The sequence below is a fragment of the Hippopotamus amphibius genome, chromosome 7, assembly GCF_030028045.1.
Source record: "Hippopotamus amphibius kiboko isolate mHipAmp2 chromosome 7, mHipAmp2.hap2, whole genome shotgun sequence".
Lineage (NCBI taxonomy): Eukaryota > Metazoa > Chordata > Mammalia > Artiodactyla > Hippopotamidae > Hippopotamus > Hippopotamus amphibius.
Window position 1 is genome coordinate 128623614 of NC_080192.1, and position 13637 is coordinate 128637250.

The 13637-nt window shown below is 39.1% G+C and overlaps 1 protein-coding gene across 9 annotated transcripts in view; it reads right to left on the reverse strand.

Annotated features, from left to right (window-relative positions):
- HADHB (hydroxyacyl-CoA dehydrogenase trifunctional multienzyme complex subunit beta) overlaps positions 1-13637 on the reverse strand; it is a 35456-nt gene that overhangs the window by 20409 nt on the left and 1410 nt on the right. For 4 of the 9 annotated variants that reach the window (XM_057743540.1, XM_057743541.1, XM_057743539.1 and 1 more), the window contains exons 2-5: positions 10631-10775; positions 8670-8744; positions 8517-8561; positions 3623-3722 (exon numbers count right to left, since the gene is read on the reverse strand). In XM_057743540.1, the coding sequence (XP_057599523.1) occupies positions 3623-3722; positions 8517-8561; positions 8670-8744; positions 10631-10775 (365 nt within the window). The remainder of the gene's footprint in view (positions 1-3622; positions 3723-8516; positions 8562-8669; positions 8745-10630; positions 10776-13637) is intronic. The other 5 variants (XM_057743543.1, XM_057743548.1, XM_057743546.1 and 2 more) reach the window with 2 other exon arrangements.

A 13637-nucleotide genomic window follows, 5' to 3' on the forward strand; every position in this document is an offset into this window, starting at 1 on the left:
CTTCATTGCTGCGCACAGGCTTTCTCTAGTCGCGGAGAGCAGGAGCTACTCTTCATTACAGCATGCAAGCTTCTCATTGCAGTGGCTTCTCTAGTTGTAGAGCACAGGCTCTAGGTGCACGGGCTTCAGTAGTTGCAGCACGTGGGCTCAATAGTTGTGGCTGGCGGGCTCTAGAGCACAGGCTCAGTAGTTGTGGTGCACAGGCAAACTCTGTTTGTTTACATGTAAAAAATAGATTCCCTGTATTTTTAAGTCAAAGATTTAACCATTAGGTTAAATAACGTTCTTTAAATTCCTGAAAATTAAAACTGAACAATCCAAAAATGTTTTCATTTTAACTCTGAATCACAGAAGAATCATCAGTAGTTTTAAAAATCATTCATAGGTAAAACCAGTTCTCTCAAATTTAGAGCAGAATAACTTGGGAAAAAGTTCTGTGTCAATTTTAAAATGTCTAAACCATAGTTATTAATCATTTTACAATCTTTATTCTCATGCTCCTATACCCCTCTCTACCTGGGCACCTGATAGACTCTCAAATGCCACTGCTGGAGTGTATTCTTAGGAGTGCTTCCAAAATGCCTTCTACCTCTAGGAAGAACCTGGTTTTTCAAATATCACTCATGTTGAAAGCAAAGCTTCTTAAAATTAAACAGAAAAAGATCTTTTCCCACCTAGAAAATGATCTTCTATTATAGAAGACTCATTTGTCACCTCAATCACAAGATTAATAATATGATAACTGTTCGCCTTTATAAATACTTCCCTCTATATTATTTTTAGTCATTTTTGTTTTTTTTTTATTTTTATTTTTTTATTTTTTGGGAGGTACACCAAGTTCAATCATCTGTTTTTATACACATTTCCCCATATTCCATCCCTCCCTCAACTCCCCCCCCACCCTCCCTCGAGTCCCCCCCACCCTCCCCATCCCAGTCCTCTAAGGCATCTTCCATCCTCGAGTTGGACTCCCTTTGTTATACAACAACTTCCCACTGGCTATCTATTTTACAGTTGGTACTATATATCTGTCTGTGCTACTCTCTCGCTTTGTCTCAGCTTCCCCTTCACCTCCCGCCCCCCCCAAACCTCGAGTTCTCCAGTCCATTCTCTGCATCTGCATCCTTGTTCTTGTCACTGAGTTCATCAGTACCATTTTTAGATTCTGTATATGTGAGTTAGCATACAATATTTGTCTTTCTCTTTCTGACTTACTTCACTCTGTATGACAGACTCTAGGTCTATCCACCTCATTACATACAGCTCCACCTCATCCCTTTTTCATTTTTGTTTTGTACATGAATACTGCCTTAAAATTTTTATTGTTTCTTCTCTATTAACTATATTTTCTTTTTTAAATTAATTTACTTATTTATGTATTTATTTTTATTAGATGCATTGGGTCTTCATTGCTGCAAGCAGGCTTTCTCTAGTTGCGGCAAGCAGAGGCTACTCTTGGTTGTGGTGCACAGGCTTCTCATTGCAGTGGCTTCTCGTTGCAGAGCACAGGTTCTAGGCATGTGGGCTTCAGTAGCTGTGGCACAAGGGCTCAGCAGTTGTGGCTCATGGGCTTAGTTGCTCTGCAGCACGTGGGATCTTCTGGGACCAGGGCTCAAACCTGTGTCCCTTGCATTGGCAGGCAGATTCTTTTTTTTTTAATTTTTTAAATAAATTTATTTATTTATTGGATTTATTTTTTTACTGGCTATGTTGGGTCTTTGCTGCTGCACATGGGCTTTCTCTAGTTGCTGTGAGCGGGGGCTACTCTTCATTGTGGTGCATGGGCTCCCCACTGCGGTGGCTTCTCTTGTGGCAGAATGTGGGCTCTAGGCCCATGGGCTTCAGTAGTTGAGGCACATGGGCTCAATAGTTGTGGCTCACAGGCTCTAGAGCACAGGCTCAATAGTTGCAGCACACGGGCTTAGCTGCTCTGTGGCATGTGGTATCTTCCTGGGGCAGGGCTCGAACCCATGTCCCCTGCATTGGCAGGCAGATTCTTAACCACTGCGCCACCTAGGAAGTCCCAGCAGGCAGATTCTTAACCACTGCACTGCAAGGAAGTCCTATATTTTCCTTTATTACTCAACATTCTTCTCTGTGTCACTAAATTACTTATGAACTTTTTCAACTATGATCCTAAATTAAACTAAAACACACTAAAAAAAAAAAGGAATAAACCCTACACTAACATGCTGAACACTATCTCAAATCAAACTTCACGCAGATACCAATTACCAAAGCAAATGTTTAAATAATATAAGTAAATGATATAGTTGAGCATATTCATATTTTTTTAATAGCTAGTAAAACAGTTGGAATCCTAGCCAAGAACTTTCTTCTCTTAATGGAACTTTCTTTTCCTACTCTGCTGCTGTTGAATCAAGGAGGATCCCCTTTCATCACTTTCCTGCTGCTAAAGCTTCAGATTCTTACTCTTACTCCTGTTGTGCAAGTACAGGAAAGTTACTATATTGAGAAAAGAGGGTGAAGGAAGAAACTTCACCACGATTTACTTACATAAGAAGATACTCTCTAGGTCCCAAACCATTGTTTAAAAATGAATGTTTATTGTGTACATATGTGTGCACGCACACACACACACACACACACACACACAGGTCTGTATCTCCCACAAATGGTGGCATTATATACTGCTTCGAACCTTGCTTTTCACACCTAACGTATCTTCAAGATCTTCCCATATTAGTACAGAAAGGTCTCATTACTTTTAGCAGATGCCTGGCATCCCCTAGCATGCTTTTACGTTAGTGACTGCTAGTTGAAAATATGAACATCAAAACAATCTAAACAGAACAGAACTAATGTTTCATTTAGTTTGCACCTCGTTCCCAAAGTCCATCATGAACTTCTGAACAGAGTGGGCCTCACCTGGGGACTAAAAAGGAGGAGAAAAGTCTAAGGAGAACAGCAGTTTGGTTCTAGGGAACTTGGGGGCTGGTCTAGGATCATTCTTGTCTGTGTTGTATCAGGGTTTGGACCAGTCCATCAACTCCAATTCTGATAATTTCCAAGAAACCAAAGCTGTGGATTAAAGGCCCTTCAGAATGCCCATGGGCCAACCTTCTCCATAGTTAAACTTCTGAAGAGGCACAGAAACAATGTACTTATCTACCGATTAGGAAAGCACATCTCTGTTGGAAGCAAGCTATCTGGTCCCACACTAGGTTTTCAAAATAGGGCTGGTTCAATCTAACACTACACTAGGCTTATTCATGAGAAAGGGTGAAAAACTAATTTTGCCATATTATTTCACCACTGGCTTGATTTATTCTCTATTAATTTCATGAAAGTGTTATTCATATATTAGTCCACTAGCAATAGTATTACCTACTGGGTTACATTTACAAAGATCCCTTTTGAAAGCGCCTTAAAGAAAGAATAAATAAACTACATGAGGTGATGGCTATGTTAATTAACTCCATTATGGTAATCATTTCACAATGCAAATATATATTAAATCACCACACTGAATACCTTAAAAAAATTCATGATGTACAACCTAAACATACACAGTATTTATTTGTTAACCACACCTCAATATGGCCAGAGAAAAAAAGAAAAAAAGAAAGAAAGAACACGTAACAATTCATTTCATACTTACGAAGTGCCTGATAGCAAAAATGGAGTGCGCACACCGTCCACCACCACGATATTCCTTATATTGGGTTTGGCTAAGGTTTTCTTCGATTTAGTCTGGGCAGCTTTCAGATGAAGTTCAAAGAACAATTAATTAAAACATATGAAGTCAGAGGACTCTTTACATTTTTAAAGATAGACATTCTAAGAAGAATTATATTATTTAATGCCAAGTTGCATTTGTCATTTACCAAACCATTTCAACTAAAAAAAAAAAATTAAGAAATTAACTAGGATTTCCAAATTTCCAAATAATACTTAAGGGAAATACAGAGATTATACCTAATGGTAAGGTTGTTTACACTATTAACAAATTGTTTCTTTTTTCCAGATGCTTGATAATCTATCCCATTGAAAGCAAACCAATTAGGTCTGCCCTTAATATTAGAAGTTACAATAACTGATATTGTTCACTCTTCACACAGCTTAATATTCATGCTTTTCTATGTAGAAAAAAGGCATGTGGTTGGTGACTACTGCCATTCTACAAAAACCTAGAATGCTTCCTGATTCTGTCTGGCTTAATCTGTCTAGTTGTTTTCTAACATCAAAAGGGCAACCTTTCTCTAATGTTTTAATTAAAAAATAAAACATAGATACAGCCTGGTGGTTAAAAAAGAAAAAAAAGAAAAAGAAACATAACTAAAGTATGGAGAGTAAAACTAAAGTTCCCTCTTTATGCCCTCTGCTGCCATCTAATTTCCTTCCCAGAGGTAGATACTGCTAATTTGGTATACATCCTTTGCCACTTTTTTCTTTCAATGCACACACTTGTATATGCACACACTTGTGTATTATGTTTACTCTTCTGATGACATAGCTTGAAGATCTCTGTGTTTGTATTTCTATATGTATCTCATTCTTTTCTTATAGTTGTTAATGTTGAAATTCATCTCCTATCATCACTCCTTCATTACTAGAGATAGAGAAAAATCCTAAAGTACTGGGAATAAAATTTTAACAATCACCTTACCACATCCACTTATATCACTGAGAGCTATTTATGACAAATACCTACAACCAACTTTAAGGAAATAGTAGTGAAAGCTAAGAGTCATGATAAAATGGGGCACAAAGATTCTCCTGGCAGCTCTAATACATTGGTGAAGGAGATAAACACTCATGGAGATTATTGAGAAGACTGTAGCAAAACCAAGCATGTGGTGCTAAAGGCCAAGATAAAGGCAGTATCACTGTGAATGGAAATGAAGGGACCGATACAAGAGATTCTTATAAAGGAAGACTATGTATCTTGGAGACCAGCCAGATATGAAGAAAGGAAAACAGGAAGGAAGCTTGGTGACTAAGAAAATCTAGCTACTCTATACAGAGTTAAGAGCTGGTTTTAGAAGAAAGATGACCTCAATTTTAAACATGCTAACTGTGAGGTGATGGAGAGACACCCAGGTGGATATGTCCATTTGACAGAGAGCTAGAAATGCAAAACTAAAGGTCCAAAGAGAAGTGAGGTGCAGCTGGGAGAGCCATGAGATATACGCATTTTAGAACACTGAAGAAGCAGACCCCCTTGGTCTCACCCGCTGCTCCCTTGCATTGTACTCAACAAATCTCACTTTCTACCTTCACTTCTGGCTTGGTAAATTCAGAAGCCCCATTGCCACACTCTGTGGTATTTTGGTGGTCTGTACCGGGACTGCTCTCTCCTCTCTCTGCCTTTTCTGATCCATCTTCCAACACATAGCGATTAGCCTACTGACTTGGGGCAATTGGCCAGGCCTACTCCTTGGTGGCACCCGAAGGCTTCTGGGACTGGACTCCGACTCCCTGTTACCCTAAGGCATATGTTCCTGAAACAGTCTTTTCTCCTCTTTAATATTGCCAATAGTCTGAGGTCCCTGGAGACTGTGGATTACGAGTCCTAGCCAAGGCGACTCTTCAGTGGACCTAAAACCCAGTCCCATACTGACCAACCATCCCTGCCTGACTGGATGGCAGGGTCCTTTGGCCCTAGCTGCGGGACTCCTCACTTCCAATGCCTGATGCAGTTGGCAGTGGCAGCTCGTCCAGGGCAAATCCAGGCACGCTGTGAGATCCTCTTTCTCTTTCCATCCTCCCTTGAGGACTGTCCATTCTGATCCGCCAATATCTATAGGTACGTCAAATGAGTCACTACAAAAGCGACTTCATTCCATCAAGCTACAAATGGTGACAAGACAAGGATTCCAACCTCCGGAATCAATACAGTTGACTACTCTTGAACAGGCCTCCCCAAATTTCTATTCACACACAATCCCATATCCCCATGGCACCTCTTCTCAGCAGGAAGTAGCCCGAGATGATGCTGTCACCCAGATGTCAACAATTTGACTTCACTGATCTGGGGTTGGGGGAATGAGGGGGGAATGTGGAGCTTAACAACAGAATGGCCATCTTAGGCTGGGGAGGTCCTTTCAAGATAAAACAATCACACCCTCCCCCAACAGAAATTACCAGCAGTCACAAACAGCTGGTAATCCTGGAAGACTGAGCTATTGAGCTACAACACACCCAGCCCTAACCACCATATGGGTGGAACTTTAACCCAAGGGTGACTAGAAGGGACCAAAATGAAGCCCAGTTTTTCTGCCCTGGGGCAGAACCCCTCTCAGTCTCGCCCACTGCTCCCTTGCAGTGTACTCAATAAGTCTTGCTTTCTACCCTCAAAAAAAAAAAAAAGAAGGTATACAGCAGAAAAGCAGAGGCATATTTTGCAGTGCCTGCTCACCCATAGCCCCCTCTAAATGAAGCTGCCTTGCTAAGAGTCCCTGCAAAGGGGAAACCATAGACGTCATGTCCCTAAGACCACAGCCAAAGCTGACTAGACTCAGGGTGGGTATCACACTACCAAAAATCAATCCATAGAGCACCCAACTAGTAACCCATATCATCTACCTACAAGTGATAAGGTTCGTCTGATTCTTTCTCTTAGGAATCTAAGCAAAGCATGGAGAAAATTACCAATAAGTTGAAGCTGAAAAGATGCCATGAAGAAGAACCAGGGTGATGGTAAACTAAAGTTATTTTTAAGTCAGAGTTATGGGGCAGCAAAAACCCTGAGTGACTAAGGAAGCCAGCAAGAAGAGTGAAGATGAATATAAAAAAGAGAAGCAGAGGACTTCCTAGGTGGCACAATGGTAAAGAATCCGCCTGCCAATGCAGGGGACACAGGTTCGAGCCCTGCTCTGGGAGGATTCCACATGCCGCGGAGCAACTGGGCCCGTGCGCCACAACTATTGAGCCTGTGCTCTAGAGCCTGCGAGCCACAACTACTGAGCCCATGTGCCGCAACTATTGAAACTCACGCGCCTAGGGCCCATGCTCCACAACAAGAGAAGCCGCTATAATAAGAAGCCCACGCACCACAATAAAGAGTCGCCCCCGCTCTCAGCAACTAGAGAAAGCCCGTGTGCAGCAATGAAGACCCAACACAGCCAATAAATAAATAAATTAATTAATTAATTAATTTTAAAAAAAAAGAGAGAGAAGCAGAAAGGCCAGGAAAGTGACACACCATGGGGCCATGACTGAGACACAGTAGCTGCCCCTAGAGCTGCTTGGTTCCTAATGACTCCCCAGCTGTAGCACTCGAGCCCTCTTATCCTTAACTTGAGTGGGTCCCTTACTTACAATAAAAGATACTTGGCTTTGTGATCTCCCCACATTTAGAGGGCAGAGAGAAAATGTGGGACAGAAGGTAAACATGAGAGGCAATAGGAGAATAAGGAGAGAACAGTGCATGAGAGCAAAGGCAGGAGAGTATCAAGGAGCAGAGGATGGTCAAATATTTCAACACTCAAAAGAGAATGAGGACTGAAAAAAAGGCTAGTAAGTTTGAAGATTTGCAGATTACTTATGACCAACCTTGGAGAGAATAAAATCATAAGAGGAAAAGTCAGATGACATACCATCACATTATTCCACTTTTTAAGAACTGACCACATGATCCTTTTACACACTTTCAGATAAAATTCAAACTTCTAACTCTTCTAACGAATTCCTTGCTTTACTTGGTTCCAACTGAACGATCCAAAAGTGTTTTCTACTACTTCTCAACATGTAGCTAGATGAGCAAGGCCCCAGTCCCTCACAGCCTTGCTCACTGCACCACCACCCAACTGAGTGGCCCCTTTCTGTCCACCTAATTCTTACTTAACCTCAAGGCCTCGTTCACATTCCACCTCCTAGTAAAGCCTCCCCTGATAACTACAGTTACCTATAGTTCCTGCCTCTTAACTTCTATGGCAAACTATGGGGCAAAAACTGGCCAAACAATTTAGCATATTATAAAGTAATACTACAAGCCACATTTAAAGATAATATTCATTACATATTGAACAGTCACCCAAAGGACTCTCATTCTGTGCATACTGGCTCCTAATCACATCAGAATTTTCTCAAAGGCTCTTTTTTATACATTCCACAGCGCTATGCACACTCAGTAGCAATGAATTATAAGAATCTGAATTGGGGGTTAAAATATTTGGGTTCTAGTCCCTGCTCTGCCAAAAATTTTTATTCGCAAATATGGGAGCTAGATGATCTCAAAGGCTCCTCCCAACTCCAAACCTAGGATTCTATGGCTGACTGACACACATTCTGTATTTCACATATACAACTGAAATCAAAGCAGACAGAAGATGTGTCATATATTATACCACTGCTACATAGATATATATGTCTGCAGATACAGATATACAGATATAGAGAAACAGATGGTCCTCAACCAGTGATGTTCATGTTGCTCATAAAAAGGGAAGAGTTAGCAAATTAGTTTTGGTTTTCATTCAAAATTCACAAATCTAGATGCTGGAATCTAACATTTAAATCAGAAATATTATTTTTTTTACAAACTACTGTACCTGCGGCAGCTCGTAGCTGGGAGGAACAGCTCAGAGATCTTACAGCTGAAAGACAAAATAAAGTGTTTACAAAAAGCAGTATAATTCTATGTCTATGCAAGATGCTTACACATCCAAATCTAATCTCAAAAAGAAAGAACAAATGAAACTTACAAAATCTGAGGGCCCATTTGGATGCACTGGGAAGATTTTTAATAGTGTAAGTCAAGAGGGAAGTCATTCTGAAACCTAAAGAGAGAACAAAAAGATTTTCTGGATTATCTGAACGATTTGTAGCTTACACTATAGTCTATTATCTCTGATATCTCACCTATGGCTACTACAAAATACTTAAAAATTTACCCTATTACCAACTACCGTTCCTAATAATATAGCTACATTGACATAACTTTCACAGTATGCAAACTACTAATCTAAGCATTAACCCACCTAATCCTCACAAGGACCTGTGAAGCAGGCATGATTATTACACCCTTGGTAAGAGATGAAAAACTGAGGCATACAGGGATTGAGTGACTAGTAAGAGGCAGAGCTGTGGTTTGAACTCAGATAGTCTAGCTCCAGAGTTTATGCTTTTCTCTAGGGCCAAAGAAGTAGAGACTGCTGGACATGATCATGAAGCCACCAATATGAACTTACTGACTCTTTTTTTTTAAAGATTTATTATTTATTTTATTTTGGCTGTGTTGGGTCTTCGTTGCTGCGCATGGGCTTTCTGTAGTGGTGAGGAGCAGGAACTACTCTTCGTTGTGGTGTTTGGCCTTCTCAATGAGGTGGCTTCTCTTGTTGCAGAGCATGGGCTCTAGGCACGTGGGCTTCAATAACTGTGGCATGTGGGTTCAGTAGTTTGACTCGCAAGTTCTAGAGCCACAGGCTTAGTAGTTGTGGTGCACAGGCTTAGCTGCTCTGAGGCATGTGGGATCTTTCCAGATCAGGGATCGAACCCGTGTTCCCTGCATTGGCAGGCAGATTCTTAACCACTGCACCACCAGGGAAGCCCAGAACTTCCTGATTTTGATGGCTGTATTGTGATTATGTAGAATGCCTTGTGAAATGTTTGTATTTGAAGGCAACATACACTAAAGTATTCAGAGATAGTACAGTATCACATCTCAACTGCTATAATAAAAAAAAAGTTCATATGCTACACTCACTCCTTTTATATAAGCTTGATATTATTTCAAAATAATAAAAATATAAAACCTCTATATATTTAAAAATATTTAAAATATATTAAACACTCCCCTAAATTCCCAAAAATGAGTTCCTACAAATCCGTAAGAAAAATATGGGCAAAGGATATGAATAAAGTGTTCACAGAACTGGAAATACAAATGACTGTTAGATACATGCAGAGATGTTCACTCTCATTCATAGAGAAGTGCAAATTAAAACCACACAGAGATATAATATTTGCCTTAAAGGTCTGATATTCATTGTGTGGTAGAGTCTGCACAAACAGGCTCCCTCATATAGGGCTGTTGAGAGTGTAAACTGATGCACCTCCACAGCTGCATCCCTACTGAGGGCAATCTGGCAATTAACTATCAAAAAGCTACGACTGCACCTAACTTTTGATCAGCAATTCCACTTCCCTGAATTTTCATTAACATAGTTGTTCTGTGTAAACAAAAGAATAGGTTAAAAGTGATGAGATGTCACTTTTGAGATTAGGCTATAAGAGATCCTGCAGCTCCCGCCTTGGTCTGTCAGTTCACTCGGTCTGGTGGACGCCAGCTGGCACATCAGAAGCAGCCCTATGAAGAGGCTCTCGTGATGAACTGATACCTCCTGCCAAAAGCCATGTGAGTGAGCCTGGGAAGTGGATCCTTTAGCACAGACAAGCTTTCAGGTGACTACAGCCCTGGCTAAGATTCTTACCGTAACCTCATGAGAAACTCTAAGCCGGAACAACCTCGCTAAGTAGCCTCCAGATTCCTGACCCTGAGAACCATATGAGACAATAAATTTTTTATTGTTTTAAGCTGCTAAATTTTGGAGTAGTTCGTTACACAGCAATAGCTATTATAAACGCCTTGTTTAACTTGTCTTAGGTCTTCATAGTCTAAAAATGATGCCCTGTGGCTCCCAAAAGAAAAAAAAATCACATTTACCAAATACATGGATTGGAAAGAAAAGGAGTCCAACCTGTAGGCTCACCAGCCTAAGTATATTCAAGGGACTCTGGCCAGGGAGACACAAATTGGCCATTGAGATGGACATCACTTTTCCAGAAGCTACATTGGATGTCACTTGAGTCTGGAATACAAATCCCCATAAGTAAAGTTCATCTTAAAATAAAATTCATGAAAATAGTCAAGAAAATGTTGATTGAAAAAAAGCGGGACCTTGTTCCAATAGATACCAAAATTACTATAAAGCACCAGTAATTAAACAGTGCAATTCTGGCATAGGAATAGATGAAACTAACCAACAGAACAGGATGTAGCAAGTTCAGAAGCTTACTCACCTGTAGGAGAATTTAGTGCCCAATAAAGGTAACATTTCAAGTAAGTGGTAGAAAGATGAATTATTCAATAGATTTGGGGAAATGGCTAACCATTTGAAAAAAATTAGATCCATAGCTCACACTGTAAGTAAAAATTACATATGGATTAACCTAAATATATATATATTTTAACTCATAAGATAATATCAGAGAGTATTTTTATAATTTTAAATGTGAAAAGCCTTCCAACACATGGTATAAAACCCAGAGGCCATAATGGAAAAGAATAACTAAAAGATATGATTAAAGAAGCATTTAAAATATCTACACAGCATAAGATACTAAAATAAAGTTAAAAGGCAAGCAACAGATTCAGAGAAAATATTTGTAACACCGAAAACAAAGGGTTAATACCCATACTCCATAAAGAACTTCTACAAATGATAGGAAAAACAGAAGCAACCTATAACAGTGTCTGTGGTTTTCATGCCAATATCCATTTCACCCCATTATTCAGTTGCCATATGTAGTTTACATGGGATTGAATACAGCTCAACTCCAGGGTTTAAACCAATCAGAACAATCTCATTCTCTTTGGTTCAGGCAACCAAGGCCTAAAATAATCATGCATGGTATGGATTTAGAGATGGTCTAGTAAGTCTGACATTCAAGTCTTCTGCCTGAAATTCTGGAACACAAACCTTTCCTTTTGAGATTTGGCATGGCTACAGCAGCTTGCAAACATGATAAAAGCTAGCCTAAGGGTAGAGCTGATCTCAAAGGAGGACAGAGCAGAGAATTCAGAAAAAGAAACTAGAGCCCTGATCGAATCATATCTGAAACCCACCCTCCCAATGTGCTTTTCCATTCTGTAAGTCAATAAATCCCCTTTATTAAGCCAATTTAAGCTGAACTTTCTGTTATTTGCAGCTGAAAGACTCCTTCCTGAAACACAACCAAAAGGAAAAATGAGCAAATGAGCAATTCACAGAAGAAATAAAAATGTCAAATAAACAAAAATTTAAATGTTCAACCTCACTAACAATAAAAAACACTTTTTAATTAAAACAAGGTCATTTTGTGGTTATTAGAGTGGCAAAAATTAAAAATAAGGTTAATACACAATTCTAGTAAGAATGGATCTATTTAAGCACTTCCATATACATTTGATAGAAGTGCAATTGCTAAGGCCTTTTTGGAAGGTAATTTTTAGTCTTTGAATTTTGAATTTCTGAGTCTAGTAATTCTTCTTATTGGTCTTTAAGCAACAGAAATATTCAAGTTGTATGTATAGCGATCATAGACCTCGAGCCAATGGAAATACTCAAGATGTAGAGGCATATAGTAGGAAATGGTTACATTAATTACAGTACAAACATACCACAGAATATTGTTCAGCAGTTTGTAAAGAAAAATGAAACATAATGACATACATGTATATACTGACCACAACATATATTAAATGGAAAAGCAAGCTGCAGAATGATATATATAGTAAGACTCCCTTTGACAGAAAGAGAGAGAGACAAAAATCCATAAAGCTGAGTCTATATATAAAAGAGATAAAGAAGAGCTTTCATTTTATAGTCTTCTGTTTTCTTGAAATTTTTTTACAGTGAGCATTTTATTTTTAATGTATGGTATAATTCTAGTTTTATAGAACATCTGCATATACTAATATCTTTATAGATAGGTAAAAACATACAAATGCATAAAAAACGTCCAGAAAAATACACAGCAAATGTTAATTGTAGTTATCTTTGGGTGGTGGAGTTACTGGTATTTATTTTCTTTAGACTTCTCTGTAGTTTCTGAGAAAAAAAAACTAGAATATATATTCCTTCAAAAATTTATAAAAAGTAGAGACAGGTTTCAAAAGAAAGAAGGACTAAACAAAATACTCTAGGGGAGGGTTGACCTAGTTACTGTCATTTGCTTTAAGCTTTAGGAAATACATTTTGATTTAAGGATTTGGGGAGCCTGGGTGGGCTTGAGTAGGGTGTGAAGCTATGGAAAGATACATGAAGTTGCAGGAACCTGGAAGCAAGTAAAATGAAGAAGGGGCTAAACAAGTAATGAAAACAAGAAGAAATGACTCAGCTCATTACAGTATCATTAAGACACAATCTACAATACCCTTAAAAGCACAGACATTAAAGACAGACCGACTAACCCAAATCCTGGCTCCATCCTAGTTGTATGAACTTAAGCAAACTACTTAATTTGCAGAAAGGATTCCTGATGGCCTCTAAAGGCCATTTGCTTTGTCTGTTTTAGGAGTAAGGTGTAGATAATCCATCTGTAACGTGAACCTGTAAACTGTAGATAAAGTACCTACCTCATAGGGTTGTTGTGAAGAATAACTAAATTAATATACATATAAAGCACTTAGAACAGTGCCTGATATGTAGTAAGGGTTATACATGTGTTTGCTATTAATATTAGTGGGTGATGGTAGAAATGGATTTCATTTCCCTTTATGTAAGCCACAGTGAGAAGCATAACATTTCTGCCCTCGATGGAGCTTACGATTTTGCTCAGAGTACAGGAAACGAAAAAGACAAGAGCCAAAAGGGTGACCTAAGTCAGGGACTGGCAAATGACAACCCATGGGCCTCTAGCTAATAATAGTTTTTACATTTTTAAAGAGTTGTAGAGCAAAACAAAACAAA